Here is a 17,457-nt window from a genome sequence, read left to right on the forward strand (position 1 = left end):
ATGTTTTTAAAAAGTATCCCATTACTTTTGTAGTTAGATTCCTTCTTGCTGCTGGCAACACGAACAGTTTCTCTTTGTTTTTTAAGAAGAGTTGCCTCGTGCCCTTTCACCCACACCGAGTGTTTCCTAGAAGCACCTGAAACTCACCTGAAAGTCACCTGACACGCGTCTGTGGGCTGACGCGCACTCCACTCCGCAAACATTCACGCACACATTCTGCATTTCATGTAAATGAGCGGAGCTTGTTTTGTTCCTGGAGACTGGATTAAAGTGTGTGATGTCACCGTGCGCGTGCGCGTGCACGCGAGGGGTTGTTCGGGAGCTGCAGCTGAAGCAGCGACAGAAAGCGAGACTGCACCGCGCGACCGGCCGCTCCTCTCCAGCCCGAAGTAAGTGTTTGTGCCCATACTTCTGTTTTCACACTTTAGGTTGATTCTGCTGCTGCGGCTCATCGGCGACGCGACGCGCTTGTTTGCTTGTTTGTTTAGCTTCAGTTTAATCTTGTTGTTTGTTTACTCTTGAATGTGAAGGAAGGAAAGGCAGCAAGGGATTAAGGAAGGAGCCGAAACAAAGACATGAGACAGAAACGGGAGCGAAGGAATCAGAAGAAAGACAGGAAGCGGAACGAAAGCTCGTTTTACTCAAAGCTTTACGTTTTTGACTCGTCTGGAGCGTCTCTCTCCAAGTCACCTGTGTGCGCTCTGATTGGCTGCGGGCAGGTGAGGGGTTCGTGCGCGCGGCCTCCGGTCGGCCTCCGGATGCCAGAATGAACCCCGAGATCCAGGAGGAAGTTCTCCTGATGTCGCCCCTGCTCCTGAACCAGAGGGAGCATCCCACTGCTTTTCTTTGTTTTCTGATGCAAATACGTTTCCATTCAGGGCGGGGGGCGGAGGGGGCTCCTCGGGGGTGGCACAGAATCTGTGTTAGGCTTTAGAGAAATGAAACCAGGCTAGAAGAGGCTTTGTTTTGGGCCAATGAATCAGTATTCTTTTGAGGGGAACTCTAAAGAGCTCATTCAGACGCTGCTCGGTCGCCCCCTCCCTCCCCCTCCCCCTCCTCCTCCTCCTCTTCATTGATGGGGGGCAGACTGGAGACCTGCTGAGAGCCGGTTCTCTCCTCATAAAAGGCCGCAGGAGGAGCGAGAGGAGCAGGATTTGCTGTGCCAGCTGACATGTGAAAGAGGACCATTGCTTTAATGGAGGCTGAAAGAGGAGTCTGTCATCTCGCAGCACAATGACAGCAGCGAGGGAGAGCAGGGCCTTCTGGGTAATTGACTCTCTCTCTTTGGAGGCTGCTCTCCATTTGTCCCCCGAGCCGACGGCTGCTGTTGCTGTGTGATGATCGCTGCCGTCAAACACCAAAGGAACGTGCTAATCCTGCAGCACACCACAGATACGTGCAAAACAACAGCCGAGTGTGTGTGTGTGCGCTGACAGCAGCTTCTGCATACATTAGCCCACTTTCATAATCCCACTGCTGCTGCTCTCACTACAATAGCCAGATTACTGGGCTGAGGCGCTGTGATACGGGAGGAGGTGAAAAGATTTGGTTTGGTCTGAATGTTTGAACCATCTGGCTCGATGACCCGCGTCCAGGCTGCGGATCAGCACACACACCACAACTCAACTCACATTCCTGTTTCAGCACAGACAGAAGTCCTGCTTTTCCAGCTCTTTGTATTTTGGCTGTGGATTCGTGTCTCTGTGATTCTGTGTTTGTGTTTCTGCGTAGTTGCTCTCGTGCTTCTTTGTGGCTTCGCTGTAGCCTTTCCGTGTCTCTGTCTCGCCGCGTGGCTCTTACTCGATCGGCTGCAAACATTAGAAACAAATGGAAGGTGTGGTTGTTCGTGGCAGCGCGTCCAGGCCTCTGGCTGCAGGGTGTCCACCTCGTTCTCACTGCTTGTGTTTGACTGACGTTGTATTGTGATGAATAATGTGTAAGTGTGAGTGTGTTTTTGTTTCTGCAGAATGCGAAGTTTGTTCTCAGTGACGCTGCTGCTGCTCCTGGCCCTGACGCTCACCGCTGAGGCCAGCAAAAGAGCCAAACATCACAAAGGTGTGGCTGTCCTTCATGTTCTGTCACCACACCGGGAAAGTCAAGTTTCTCTTCTTCTTCTTTTGTTAAAAAAAGTGCATTCCCAGGAATGCCTGTCACCACAGCAGGCATGCACTCAAGCAAAGCATTAAAGGTTAACGAGCATGAAAAACAAGTTTTTCCTGTCGGAAAACATCCAAAAAACGCTCTTACCAGTTTTCATCTTTAAATTCCAGACTAACTCAGGCAAAGCTTTCCCTTCTGCTTTAGTAATGATCTTTGTGTAAATGACTGGAATATAGTGACTGTGAAGCATTCAGTCCAGAGAGCTGCTGGAGACTAAAGAGGAAAAAGTTTCACGAAATGGACAAAAACACAATAAGACGTGTTTCAGGTGCAGCTGAGCTCGGCTGTCAACAGATTTGTTTTTCTCAGCGTCTCATGCTGATGTACAGGAGCTCTCCCCATACGGAAAAGAAATAGTAAAAACTTATATGTGATTACTCATGAAAGTGGCCACTTTCTCATTACTTTCATACATTGTTTTAGGAAGTATCCAAAACATACAAGTTTCATTATATAATTTTTCAAGGGATCTTATATCTGGTTTCACTCTTGTATGCTTTTCATACAAGTTTCACACAAGACAGATACAAACTTTATAAGATTCATATATATCTTTTCCATATGGGTAAGCTCTCACTCTATTTAAATATGACATTTGATGACCTCGCTGCACTTTAATGACGGTATAAAGCCGTGGTTTGACCACCACTGGGATAGTTTCTGGGTTTTTCCAAGACTAGCTGCACAGGCAGCGGGCTGGAATACAACAGGAAACAAAAATCTGTTTGAGATCATAAAGCGATGCAAATGCAACGACCTGCAGAAGCTCACGTTAACATCCAGCTGAAGCAGACAGTGATGTTGTTGCTGTGAGCGGAGTCGTTTTCATCACAGCAACGATGTGCAAACGTGTCTGAGCGGGCCGTGGCGGTTTGGAGACAGGTTTCCTCCCACCAGGTGACCTGACCTGTGCAGAGGGTGAGAGTGTTGCAGGTTCATCCTCTGGGCAACTATTTGCTCACTGCAGCTATTTGCAATCAGTTGATGACGGTGCAATCACAGATCATTCCTCGTCACAAGTCCTAGTTTTATTCCAGTGTGACTGAGCTATAAAATCCCTCCTCACCTCACGCTGTCAGCACAAAACAAACATCAAAGAAAGAAACACTCTTCAGATTCAACAGAAACGTCTTTTAAGAGGCAGAAAAGCTAAATTTATCAGAGTGTTCAGTTATCCAGGTGGAATTAAACCACAAGTACAAACCTGTTCTTCTCTTTAGCTGAAACAAAGCAAAATGTTCTGCATGAAAACATTTTATGAGGCCACAAAACGTGAAACAGAAAAATGGCCTCCGGTGTGTTTAAACCATGTTGTGTCAGCGTGTTTGAGCCGCTGCAGGTGTCTGACCGACTCTCTGCTCAGCAGGCAGGCATGACAAGTCCCGGACGACCTCCGAGTGCTCCCCTGCAGAGACTCGGTACGGGAAGTGCATACCTGAACACGGAGACTGCGGGGACGGTGTGAGAGATGCCACCTGCAAAGATCGCACCGACAAGATTCCCTGCAAGATCCCCTGCAACTGGAAGAAGGACATCAGTAAGACTCCACACAGCTGACACCACACAGGGCAGAGCTCCTCCGGATGGTCACAGGGTGGAGCTCAAGACACAAACTCTAACATCTACACATTTACACTCGGGGTTCGCTGCCCTATTAAACGCTCTGAATTTATCTCCAGGACATGATTTCTCCTCTAAAAGACAAAAAGCTCCAATAATGCATTTTATTGTCTTTGATTTAAAACAGTCAAACTACTCTTTCAAGGATGTTTGATATAAAGGAAGGTTGGAGATTGGCCTGTAATTAGCTAAGACTGCTGGGTCTAGAGATGCTTTTTGAGTAAAGGTGTAACTACAGCCAGCTTGAAGGCCTGTGGTACATAGCCGATCATTAGAGATAGGTTGATCATATTTAAGATCGAAGCATTAATTTTAAATTAGTTTTGTAAGAATGGGGCCTAAAAGACACGTTGATGGTTTGGAGGAAGTAATTATTGAAGTTAACTCAGTATTCTTAAACTTAGTTACAGCGCTTTCAGAAAGACGTCTACTGTGATCAAGTCTACTCCCCACTGCTGTGTAATCAATTATTGTAAATGTAAATGTTATCAGGAAATGATCAGACAGGAGAGTGGGTGGGTTCTGACAACACCCCCGAATGACTTGGGGGTGTTGATTCATTTAAAACAACACAATCATCCTGCTGCAACCAGGTTTCTGTCAGGCAGAGTAAATTGATCTGTTGATCAATTATTAAGTCATGTACTAACAGAGACTTGGAGGAGAGAGACCTAATATTTAATAATCCACATTTCACTGTTTCACTCTTCGGTGCAGAGGTGGATCTTTCGTGCTTCTCCAAAAATATTTCATATTTCTTACTAAAATCACTGAATGACCCTGTGAAGCCATGAAATAACCACCAGGAAACTCAAATGTTTCAAAACGGGTGTTTATTGAAAGAAAAGATTCAATCTCATTTTGAATAAATGAGCTGTAATTGTATTATTTTTTCTACATTTGGCATTTTTGTGACTTTATTCAGGTTTTATAGAATAAAAGAAAAATCCCACTGATGATTCAGAGAAGTCAAAAAGTCATGTAAATGTGCCAATCAATGAAAAATGAATCAATTTAAATGAAGCTGGCAGCGATGCGTCTGGGAGGCAGAGGGGGGAACGTGCGGCGGCTTTGTGGGTTCAAAGTTCAAATCTTCTTTCAGGTGACTGCAAGTACAAGTTTGGGCCGTGGGGAAACTGCGACGCCACCACCAACACCAAGACCCGATCAGGGACGCTGAAGCGAGCGCTGTTCAACGCCGAGTGCCAGGCCACCGTCAAGGTGTCCAAACCCTGCTCCCCCAAAGTGAAGAAGGTCAAAGGTGAGAGTCCTCAGTAACCTTTAACAGTCACTGCAACAGACGACGACACGATCAAGTCACGTGTAGCTTCTGATGATGCTTTCGTAGCAATACTGTGCAGCACCGTCGTGATAAAAATAAAAAAGCCACGTTGAGCTCAGACGCCACCAACATCGAGAAAATGGAGGAGGAGCTTAATGATGCCGTTGGTGTGCAGTCAGAGGCGGATCCTTCACTCTTATACAGAGATGAAAGGTTTTAGAAAGGATTTCAGGCGAGTAAAGCAAAGAGAACATTTGACTTTGTGTTTGTAAAGCAGCCACAAGATGCCAAAAATCGCTGTTTCTGCAAACCTGATCAGAATCTCTGAGCGTTTACAAAAACTACACTGAAGTTCTGAAGGAGGCAGGGCTAAAGGCCAGGTGAAGGTGGCTCACCTGGTTCAGCTGGAAACTCACGTGCACAAGGCTGCAGTTTCCACGTTATACTGTCAGATAAAGACTCAACAATAATACTCTGAAAACCAGCAGGAGACAAAAAAGTTTATCTAAAAAAGGAGTTTTTCCTTCCCACTGTCCTACTTGCTCATAGGAGGTCGTATGATTGTTGGGTTTTTCTGTGTGTATTATAGTAGCGTCTACCTTACAATACAAAGCACCTTAAGGTGACTGTTGATGTCATTTGGCGCTAAATAAATACAGTGGAGCAAAAAAGTATTTAGTCAGCCACCGATTGTGCAAGTTCCCCCACCTAAAATGATGACAGAGGTCAGTAATTTGCACCAGAGGTACACTTCAACTGTGAGAGACAGAATGTGAAAAAAAAATCCATGAATCCACATGGTAGGATTTGTAAAGAATTTATTGGTAAATCAGGGTGGAAAATAAGTATTTGGTCAATAACAAAAATACAACTCAATACTTTGTAACATAACCTTTGTTGGCAATAACAGAGGTCAAACGTTTACTATAGGTCTTTACCAGGTTTGCACACACAGTAGCTGGTATTTTGGCCCATTCCTCCATGCAGATCTTCTCGAGAGCAGTGATGTTTTGGGGCTGTCGCCGAGCAACACGGACTTTCAACTCCCGCCACAGATTTTCTATGGGGTTGAGGTCTGGAGACTGGCTAGGCCACTCCAGGACTTTCAAATGCTTCTTACGGAGCCACTCCTTTGTTGCCCGGGCGGTGTGTTTTGGATCATTGTCATGTTGGAAGACCCAGCCTCGTTTCATCTTCAAAGTTCTCACTGATGGAAGGAGGTTTTGGCTCAAAATCTCACGATACATGGCCCCATTCATTCTGTCCTTAACACGGATCAGTCGTCCTGTCCCCTTGGCAGAAAAACAGCCCCATAGTATGATGTTTCCACCCCCATGCTTCACAGTAGGTATGGTGTTCTTGGGATGCAACTCAGTATTCTTCTTCCTCCAAACACGACGAGTTGAGTTTATACCAAAAAGTTCTACTTTGGTTTCATCTGACCACATGACATTCTCCCAATCCTCTGCTGTATCATCCATGTGCTCTCTGGCAAACTTCAGACGGGCCTGGACATGCACTGGCTTCAGCAGCGGAACACGTCTGGCACTGCGGGATTTGATTCCCTGCCGTTGTAGTGTGTTACTGATGGAGACCTTTGTTACTTTGGTCCCAGCTCTCTGCAGGTCATTCACCAGGTCCCCCCGTGTGGTTCTGGGATCTTTGCTCACCGTTCTCATGATCATTTTGACCCCACGGGATGAGATCTTGCGTGGAGCCCCAGATCGAGGGAGATTATCAGTGGTCTTGTATGTCTTCCATTTTCTGATGATTGCTCCCACAGTTGATTTTTTCACACCAAGCTGCTTGCCTATTGTAGATTCACTCTTCCCAGTCTGGTGCAGGTCTACAATACTTTTCCTGGTGTCCTTCGAAAGCTCTTTGGTCTTGGCCATGGCGGAGTTTGGAGTCTGACTGTTTGAGGCTGTGGACAGGTGTCTTTTATACAGATGATGAGTTCAAACAGGTGCCATTCATACAGGTAACGAGTGGGGGACAGAAAAGCTTCTTACAGAAGACGTTACAGGTCTGTGAGAGCCAGAGATTTTCCTTGTTTGAGGTGACCAAATACTTATTTTCCACCCTGATTTACGAATAAATTCTTTACAAATCCTACCATGTGGATTCATGGATTTTTCTTTCACATTCTGTCTCTCACAGTTGAAGTGTACCTCTGGTGCAAATTACTGACCTCTGTCATCATTTTAAGTGGGGGAACTTGCACAATCGGTGGCTGACTAAATACCATACCATACCAACTTTATTTCTAAAGCACTTTAACATAAAACCAGAGTTTCACAAAGTGCTGTACATGTTAATAGCATACGTAAAGAAAATTAAAATGAGATACAATAAAATGAAACATGTTAAAACAAATTGAGTCAACCCCTCTAATCAATGCCAAAGGCTTCAGCGAATAAATATGTTTTAAGAAGACTTTTAAATTCAGAGAGAGAAAAGGCCTGCCTAACATGCAAGGGCAGATCATTCCACAACTTTGGAGCAGCTACAGCAAAAGCACGATCACCTTTAAGTTTATACTTAGTTTTCGGTACCTTAAGGAGTTGCTGATTGGCGGACCTAAGGGAACGGGCAGGTGTATATGGTTGTAGTAGCTCCGAGAGGTAGGGGGGGGCCAGGCCATTAAGAGATTTAAAAGCAAATAAGAGAATTTTAAAAACAATCCTAAAATGTACAGGTAGCCAGTGGAGTGAAATTAAAATAGGGGTAATGTGCTCAAACTTTTTTGCCCCACTGTAAAGTTGAATTGAATTAAAAACCTGTTTCTTACTCGTGCTCCAAGCATCTGAGCTCTGAGCCATAACGCCGTCTCCCAGAGATCTGATTGGTCAGTAGGTGTTGTTAACCTGAAGCATTAGCTGCTGAGGCCGGTCGGCAGCACCTTCAGATTCAGACCTGATGATAAAACCTGATCTTCCTCGCCTCCACCAGAGCAAACGTGCGGGATTCATCATGGGGAACGATGTTGTAACATGAATGTCTGATGCTTTGCTTCCTCAGGCGAGAAGAAGTCCAACTGAAGGATGTACCGCGACAGAAGACGGCGGCGTTTCGTCCTCTTCCTCAACGATCGTCTTCCCTCCTTTGAATACACAAAATGAGAGACTCCTCCAAAACACACTGACCGCCTCTCCTTGCTTTTGATTCTTGTTTTTCTGGTTTCTGATTTGATGTTTTTCTGGATTAAAGCTTTTCCGACACTGTCCCGCTAGATGATGAGAATAATCCTCGTAGCTGATAGTTTGTTAACCATTACACTGAGATAGTCCTAAAGCTTGTACAGTAGCCACCTGTGAATTCAGACTAAACTGGACGCTGGTCCTCACGGGATCGTCACGAGTTTGTTTGTAGGCGAGTTTAGTTTTAAAGAATCTGAGAAAATCCTCTATGAAATCTATTTTTTAAACTATAGATTATTGTTGCTGCAGGATGAAACTGTACAAATAAGCAAAATAAAGACTGTACATTGCTTTGGTGAAGACTCTGGCGTGATTACTGGTGCACAGACACGATGGCTGTCATAATAATAAAAGGTTCGTGCATATTCAAGAACGGGGTTCAGTTTGGAGGCACAAATCACAAGCTTTGTTCACTACAGGAACTCAGTGACCCGAATCTTTAAGCAGACAGATCGACTTCTCCACATTTAAAGTGTCGGTAAGTTCTCCAGGAGTTCCTCAGGGTTCTATTCTCGGTCCTCTACAGTTTCAACTAAAAACACAAAAATCTGCTTTAACTCTGCTTCTGGTCTCCACCAAGCAACCTCTGAGGCAACCAAAGTCCACTAGAGGCTCCAGCAGAGTCATAGACTTTCATGTTAAAACTTTCTACCAGAAATAAGCATGTTCACAGCCTTAAACGTGTTTCTTAGCAGTAATGACGCTGTTTTATTTCCTTTATTGTGCTGCATCTACCAAACACTTTCTTAATAATAAAGATGAACAGTAGCTGCAGCCTTGACAGCATTTATGCCTTGTTACATCAGTCACTGCTCATTAAACACATCATGGAGAAGCAGCAGGAAGTAGATGGATTAATTAACTACATAAACATCAAACATTTACAGCCCAAATTGTGATAAGAGGCCATGTCATCTGAGCTGGAAATGGAGACATGATGGCATTATCTGCTTTGATTTAAGGACGTTTTGCACCACCGGCTGTTTGTCAGACCAACCACTGAGCTGCAAGGATGGAAACAACCTTTTGTTCGCATTTGTTTTGCCCATCTTAAATCTCCTTCTACATTTAGATGGAAACCTGCGATAGGACCAAACTCCATGAAAGGAAAGCAAAAAGCCAGCTGCCAAAAACAAAACAAAAACGCACCAGTGCTGTTACAGCCGCCTGCAGCGGCAGCGCAGGAGGCTGCAGAAGGTTTTTCTGAAGGTCACGTTGCACAGGGCATAGCAGCCGGGGTTGACAGTGCTGTTCACGTAGCACAGCCAGTATCCTGTGGTCCACAGGGCGTCAGGAATGCGGCAATGGCAGAAGGCAGCAACAACGGCCATGACATTGTACGGCGTCCAGGTGAGGACAAATACCAGGATGATGGCCAGGATGGTCCTCGTGACCCTCCTCTCCCTCGCCATCACTCGCTGCCGCCTCCTCTCATGTGAGCTGATGTCGGGGCAGGAGGAGAAGACTGCCGAGGCCGCCCTGTGGAGGTCAGCGTTGAATGAGTCTTCAGATTCAGTCTTGTTGTGGTCTTCGTCTCCGGTGGGTTTGACAGCAGTTTGAGAGGGATGCTTCTGAGGAGACAAACAAGCCACCTTCACTTCTTTTCATCAGGCGGCCTTACAACCAATCTCTCTATTTGGATTGAACAGGGAGCCAATATAGTAGACACATGCTCTCTTTGCATTCTTTGTCCATTCTCTTGCCTTTTAGACTACAGCCATCTTTGGGAGGTAGAGCAGGTCATCTTAGAGTCATTTAAATGACTCCAAGGTTTCCTTACAGTGTCACTGAAGGCTGAAGTAATGCTATCCAGAGGAAGCGTCTGGCTTCATAAGGCATTTCTAAGATTTAGTACAATAACCTCAGTTTTATCTGAATTAAGAAGCAGAAAGTTAGCGGCCATCCAGGTCTTTATGTCTTTAAGACATTCCTGCAGTTTAACTCATTGGTGTGTGTTATCTGGCTTCATGGACAGATAGAGCTGGGTGTCATCTGCATAGCAGTGTAAATGTATGCTATGTCTTCTAATGATGCTGCCTAACGGAAGCATGTATAATGTAAACAGAATTGGTCCTAGCACTGAGCCCTGTGGAACTCCATAATTAACCTCAGTGTGTGAAGAGGACTCTCCATTTACATGCACAAACTGGAGTCTATTAGATAGATATGATACAAACCACTGCAGTGCAGTACCTGTAATACCTACAGCATGTTCTAATCGCTCTAATAGGATATTATGGTCGACAGTATCGAACGCTGCACTGAGGTCTAGCAGGACAAGCACAGAGATGAGTCCACTGTCAGAGGCCATAAGAAGATCATTTGTAACCTTCACTAAAGCTGTTTCTGTGCTGTGATGAGCTCTGAAACCTGACTGAAACTCTTCAAATAAGCCTCTGCAGATGATCTGTTAGCTGTTTGACAACTACTCTTTCAAGGATGTTTGATATAAAGGAAGGTTGGAGATTGGCCTATAATTAGCTAAGACTGCTGGGTCTAGAGATGCTTTTTGAGTAAAGGTTTAACTACAGCCAGCTTGAAGGCCTGTGGTACATAGCCGATTATTAGAGATAGGTTGATCATATTTAAGATCGAAGAATTAATTAATGGCAGGACTTCTTTGAGCAGTTTTGTAGGAATGGGGTCTAAAAGACACGTTGATGGTTTGGAGGAAGTAATTATTGAAGTTAACTCAGAAAGATCAATTGGAGAAAAAGAGTCTAACTTAACATCAATGGTACTAAGAGTAGCTGTAGATAATATTACATCTGTGGGATGATTACTGGTAATTTTTTCTCTAATGATAAAAATTTTATTTGTGAAGAAGTTCATGAAGTCATTACTAGTTAACGTTAAAGGGATGGTTGGCTCAACAGAGCTCTGACTGTTTGTCAGCCTGGCTACAGAGCTGAAGAGAAACCTGGGGTTGTTCTTATTTTCTTCAATCAGTGATGAATAGTAAGATGTTCTGGCTTTGCGGAGGGCTTTCTTATAAAGCAGCAAACTATTTCTCCAGGCTAAATGATGATCCTCTAGATTTGTGACACGCCATTTCCTCTCCAGATTACGAGTCATCTGCTTTAGGCTACGTGTTTGAGAATTATACCACGGAGTCAGGTACTTCTGATTAGAGACCTTAGTTTTCACAGGAGCTACAGTATCCAGAGTCGTACGTAGTGAGGAGGTGAAATTATTAACAAGATAATCGACCTCTGTTGGGGTAGCGTTCAGATAGCTGTTCTGCTCTGTGTTGGTACAGGGCATTGAAGATGATAACAGTGGGTGGATTATATTCTTAAACTTAGTTACAGCACTTTCAGAAAGACATCTACTGTGATAAAGTCTACTCTCCACCGCTGTGTAATCAATTATTGTAAAAGTAAATGTTATCAGGAAATGATCAGACAGGAGAGGGTTTTCAGGAAACACTGTTAAATGTTCAGTTTCTATGCCATATGTTAAAACAAGATCTAGAGTGTGATTAAAGTGGTGGGTGGGTTCTTTTACATTTGAGAGAAACCAATTGAGTCTAATAACAGATTAAATGCCATGTTGAGGCTGTCATTTTTAGCATCTACATGGATGTTAAAATCACCCACAATAATTATTTTATCTGAGCTCAGAACTAAATTAGATATAAAGTCTGAGAAATCAGACAGAAACTCTGTGTAAGGCCCAGGTGGACGATAGATGATAACAAGTAAGACTGGTTTCTGAGTTTCACAGCTGGGGTGGACGAGGCTAAGCATCAGGCTTTCAAATGAATTAAAAGTCTGTCTTGGTCTTTCATTAATTAATAGGCTGGTGTGAAAAATTGCTGCCACACCTCCCCCTCGGCCTGTGCTTCGAGGTTTCTGGTAGTTAGAATGACTCAGGGGTGTTGATTCATTTAAACTAACATAATCATCCTGCTGCAACCAGGTTTCTGTAAGGCAGAGTAAATCGATTTGTTGATCAATTATTAAGTCATGTACTAACAGAGACTTGGAGGAGAGAGACCTAATATTTAATAATCCACATTTCACTGTTTTACTCTTTGGTTCAGATGTGGATACTGTATTGTTCTTTCTTTGTGATTGTTTATGTTTAAGTTGTTTGTTGCTGGTTTTTAGTTTGTTTTTTGTCTGTTTGGGAGCTGACACAGTCTCTATGGAGATGGGTTTTTGGGGGGGTAGCAGGAGGAGAGAAGCTGCAGAGAGGCGTGTAAGACTGCAGCTCTGCTTCCTGGTCCCAACTCTGGATAGTCATATTTTGGGGGGTTTAATAAATTTGTCCATATTTCTAGAAATGAGAGCTGCTCCATCCAAAGTGGGATGGATGCCGTCTCTCCTAACAAGACCAGGTTTCCTCCAGAAGGTTTGCCAATTATCTATGAAGCCCACATCGTTTCTGGGACACCACTCAGACAGCCAGCAATTTAAGGAGAACATGCGGCTAAACATGTCACTCCTGGTCTGATTGGGGAGGGGACCAGAGAAAACTACAGAGTCCGACATTGTTTTGGCAAAGTTGCACACCGATTCAATATTGATTTTAGTGACCTCCGATTGGCGTAACCGGGTGTCATTACTGCCGACGTGAATTATGATCTTACTGAATTTACGTTTACCCTTAGCCAGCAGTTTTTCCTTCAATGTCGCCTGCTCTGGCCCCTGGAAGACAATTGACTATGGTTGCCGGTGTCTCTAGCTTCACATGTCTGAGAACAGAATCACCAATTACCAGAGTTTGACCCCCGGCGGGTGTGTCGCCGAGTGGGGAAAAACGGTTAGACACATGAATGGGTTGGTGGTGTACCTGGGGCTTCTGTTTAGGACTATGTTCCTCCTCACAGTCACCCAGCCACCCTCTTTCCCCAGCTGCTTGGGGTCTGCCGGGGAACAGCTAGCGGGGCCTACGCTATCTTCGGCTGCACCAGCTACAGGGGCCTGGCTAGCTACGGGTGAATGAAGGGTGCGAAGCCGAGTCTCCAATTCAGTAATCCTGGCCTCCAGATTGAGAGGCTGAGGAATAACCTCCAGCACTGTCAGAGTGCTTATTTACAGTCCTAATATCATCTCTTTTCCTCCATAACCTCCGCTCTGACACAAATGTGCTGCAGTGCAGTCACAGATCTGCCATCCGAGTTCCTCGACCCTCCGAGCAGCAGCCCGGACTCTCAGCCAGCCTCCAAATATTTATGCAGAGCTCATTAAAGTGGACAAAATGCCGCGTTTCCTCCTCCGCCTCATAACGATATCATTTTAAACACTAATAAGGAGCTCAGGATCACTCGGCTGCTGTGCTCAGATCAGCTTTATTAATGTCAAAAAAGGCATTTTGTTTGTACCCACACATTCTGCAGCCTGTAAACACTCATAGATATATAGAACAGAAATATGCTTTATTGTGGAAATCCAGGTGTTCCAGCAACAAAGTGACAGGAAGTTGGAGCGTTCAGAAATCGGAAGACACACTGCTGCATGTGAAGGCCCAGCTCAGTGAGCTCAAAGAAATAACTGGAAGAATGATAAATGTCTAAAAATGATCATAATGTGAAGCCTCGCAGCGAGGTCACTGCTCCTCTAACTAAACATGTGACACAATGTGCAGGAAAGTGCAGGACAGGTAAAGATGCCATGGGAACACCAGCCCATCCACATCAACGGGTCAGCAGCTTCAAATTCCTTGGAGTCAACATCACAGAGGACTTCTCCTGGACCCTCACACAGACACTGCTATCAGGAAAGCTCGCCAGTGGCTTTACTTCCTGAGGAGGCTGAGGAAGTTTGGCATGAACGCCAACATCACCTCAAATTCTTACAGGTGTGCGATCGAGAGCTTGCTGACGAGCTGCATCACAGTTTGGTACGAAGCTGCTCAGCCAGCAGCCAGAAATCACTACAGAGGGTGGTGAAGGCAGCAGAGCACATCACTGGCACGAGGCTTCCTGCCATTCAGGACATTTATCTCCAGCCTCCATCATCAAGGACCACAGCCACCCAGCACATCAGCTGTTCTCCTTGTTACCATCTGGCAGATGTTACAGGAGTCTGTCTGCTCGGACTACAAGACTAAAAAACAGTTTTTACCACCAAGCCATACGACACCTCAACCACAACACTTAAACACACACACACAGTCCACAGGACGCGCTCAGAAGCTACCTGCAGCTTCACAAGTACTCTGTATAATCTGCACTGGTCACTCCACTTTATTGTCATTGATATTTATATTTAAAAGTGCAATACTGTAATTTTCTGCTGCTCATTCCTGTGCAATATCCCATCTGCCCCCCCTCACATTCCTGTTTAAGATTTTCTTAATTTAATCACTAGTGTACATATATTTATACATACATATATATATAGTCAGTTAACTGAAAATCTCTTTTTCTTTTACTACATCTTATTAATATTTTGCTCTTTTCTATTTTTCTATATATTTTTTATTATTTTATTTTATTTTTTCTACTATACCATGCTGCTGAGTGACTGCTGCTCATCAAATACATTTCATTGCGATGTTGACCCTGTGCTAATTTGCATATGACAAATAAAACTGAAAACTGCTAGCGAGTTGGCTATGAGCTAAGCTAAGCTAGCGAAACCCTAAAGACGAAGCGAGTAAAGTGCGTGAAGATATGAAAAGCGAAGTTATCTATACGGTTTTTAATAAACTGCTACAAGAACACCACTGTGTGTTGGAACAGGAACAGGAAGTGATACTCTACCGCAGAGAGTGAACAGGAAGTGACAGCGCCCCCTGACAACAACATTAGAGACGGTAAACAGATGAAACACATCCTTACCCAGTGTCTCCAGCTACTCTCGGCCTGCGCTGTATCATCTGGACTTCTACATGTCTTCTTCTTCCTTCTGGTCTTTGGCGTGCAGGACTGGAGCTGGTTCGGGGTCAGGTCTGAGCAGGGGTCACTCGTCCCCATGCCTCGCCGCCTCAGCAGGAAGTCTTTCAAGGAGGGACTGGAAGCCCTGAGAGCACCCTGGTTTGGCATGAGCACACTCATTCGGCTGTAGCTGGCAACTGACAGGTGGCTGTAGAGGCCGATCATGATGATTGCCGGCAGGTAAAAGGAGGGAAGAGTCGTCCCCATAGTAACAGCAGGGCTAACAAGTAGACGGATGTAACACTGATCGTGAGGGACGACGCGCCCGCCCTTATCTGTCTGCCAGGACAGGATGGCGGGAGCCCAGAGAATGAAAGAAAGCAGCCAGGCGGCAGCAATCATCAGGCACGCCATCCTGCCCGTCCGCCGCACTGGGTAGCTGAGCGGTCGCGTCAGGCAAAAGTACCGATCCAGACTGATGAGCAGCAGGTTCAGGACCGAGGCGCTGCTCGCCACGTAGTCAAGGACGAGCCACGCGTCACATAGCACGGGGCCCAGCAGCCAGCGGCCCTGCAGCTTATACAGCGTGTACACGTTCATGGAGAACAGGCCGATGATCAGGTCGGCCACCGCCAGGCTCAGCAGGAAGTAATTGTTGACCATCTGTAGGTGACGGTTCACTTTGATGGACAGGATCACCAAAGTGTTGCCGAGAACGGTGAGGATGCTGAGGGAGGTGGTAACCATGGCAATGAGGACCAGCTGAGCGGTGCTGTACGGATATGGTGGTGAGAGCGGAGGCACACGGGAGGTGTTGACGGAGAGGCGGAGCAAAGTAGGCGTCGGTTCCATGTTTCCTAAAGTCACACACAAGAAGACTTTGAAATTATTGAACTGAAACGAGATCAAAGTGACCACAAAATAATAACAAGTGTTAAAACAGAAAAGACAGCGTTCCTTAAATCAGTCAACACTGAACCGTCAGCCTAGTGTGTGAAATTCAAAGAGTTCCTGATGTACTGGTTATTTTCCCATCAACTCAGGAGATAAAGAGCAAATCAAAGAAGCGAACATCAAATGGTCATCAATGGATGTTAATGACTTTTACTAATATAATTAAAAGAAAGAACTTTGTATACTTGCCCTGAAAATGAATCAGTATCTTCCTGAGAATGATTTCCTCTTCCTCACAGAAGCTGTTTTATTGCAGCTCACACAGAAACGATGAAGCTAAACAGTTTATACGAAGTTCTCCTCGTGCAGGATTTTATTTTCTTGCAGCAAAAACTGAAGATGTTTGAAGTTTATTATAAAGATCTCGTTACATTTAATGCAAAATGTTGAAACTCCTGTGATCATTCCCAAACCTCAGTTTGGACCACATGAAAGATTTAAATGTGCAAAAGGAGCATTCATGTGGAAACGACGGATAAATGTGACAAACTAACGATGAGCTGCAGCTCTGATCAGATACAGTCACAGCTGTGTCACACTCACATCGACATTTACCTGCTCGAGGTGCAGCTTTTGCACTTCTGTGTTATTACCTTGGTAAAAGTACTTTCACTTCAGAGAAATTTCCTCCAGCTCTGAGGAACTGACTGAAAAACACGTTTAAGCCTTCAAAATAAAAGCAGATTTCCTGACAGAATGAACCGGCAGGAGTTGCTGCGAGCGCGTTCAGAGGTTCGGTCCAGCTCACCGGGGGTGTTGGAGCTGCTCAGCTTGCCGCTGTCTGCCTGTCCATCAGTCCATCTGCAGCAGTTTACATGCAGCCTCCGTCCTGACGTCATCAGATGTGGGATGTAATGACACATTAGAGAAGATGAGCCCAGCTTCAGTTACCACCACACGGGTTTTAACTTCATCTTCCTCCCAGCATTACCGTTAGTGAAGACACTGCAGCAGGCACAGAGAAGCAAACGGAAACCTCCAGCACTGTCAGAGTGCTTATTTACAGTCCTAATATCATCTCTTTTCCTCCATGTTATCTGATTAACCTCCGCTCTGACACAAATGTGCTGCAGTGCAGTCACAGATCTGCCATCCGAGTTCCTCGACCCTCCGAGCAGCAGCCCGGACTCTCAGCCAGCCTCCAAATATTTATGCAGAGCTCATTAAAGTGGACAAAATGCCGTGTTTCCTCCTCCGCCTCATAACGATATCATTTTAAACACTAATAAGGAGCTCAGGGTCACTCGGCTGCTGTGCTCAGATCAGCTTTATTACCGTTTTCCTCGAGTGCTTAAACACAGTCCTTGAAACTATGCCTCGTATTCCCCAAACAGTAAACACAAATCCATGACGTCTCACCATATTTCCCAAACATCGTGTTATCAGGTTGAAATGCAGCTCTACACTCAAAACCA

At 45.0% G+C, this 17,457-nt stretch overlaps 2 protein-coding genes across 3 annotated transcripts; one reads left to right on the plus strand and one right to left on the minus strand.

The window, feature by feature from the left end:
• The first annotated feature begins 216 nt into the window (after positions 1 to 216).
• mdkb (midkine b) lies at positions 217 to 8,562 on the plus strand. 2 transcript variants are annotated; one of them, XM_085281019.1, is made up of 5 exons: positions 217 to 389; positions 1,967 to 2,055; positions 3,527 to 3,697; positions 4,883 to 5,041; positions 8,084 to 8,562. In XM_085281019.1, exons 1-5 carry the CDS (start codon positions 232 to 234, stop codon positions 8,101 to 8,103), a joined length of 597 nt encoding a protein of 198 aa, XP_085137145.1. In that variant the 5' UTR covers positions 217 to 231; the 3' UTR covers positions 8,104 to 8,562. The 2 variants fall into 2 exon arrangements, with proteins under 2 accessions (XP_085137145.1, XP_085137146.1); XM_085281020.1 differs by lacking the exon at positions 217 to 389 and adding an exon at positions 1,232 to 1,266.
• A 305-nt stretch (positions 8,563 to 8,867) lies between these two features.
• chrm4b (cholinergic receptor, muscarinic 4b) lies at positions 8,868 to 17,072 on the minus strand. Its single transcript, XM_085281018.1, has 3 exons — positions 16,791 to 17,072; positions 15,053 to 15,945; positions 8,868 to 9,833 (listed from the first exon to the last, which is right to left on the minus strand). Exons 1-3 carry the CDS (start codon positions 16,903 to 16,905, stop codon positions 9,420 to 9,422), a joined length of 1,422 nt encoding a protein of 473 aa, XP_085137144.1. The 5' UTR covers positions 16,906 to 17,072; the 3' UTR covers positions 8,868 to 9,419.
• Between the last annotated feature and the right edge of the window lie 385 nt (positions 17,073 to 17,457).

The sequence above is a fragment of the Mchenga conophoros genome, linkage group LG7 (assembly GCF_057382185.1).
Source record: "Mchenga conophoros isolate Kocher_MC1m ecotype Shallow Benthic linkage group LG7, M_conophoros_male_GT1.1, whole genome shotgun sequence".
In the NCBI taxonomy this organism is placed as follows: domain Eukaryota; kingdom Metazoa; phylum Chordata; class Actinopteri; order Cichliformes; family Cichlidae; genus Mchenga; species Mchenga conophoros.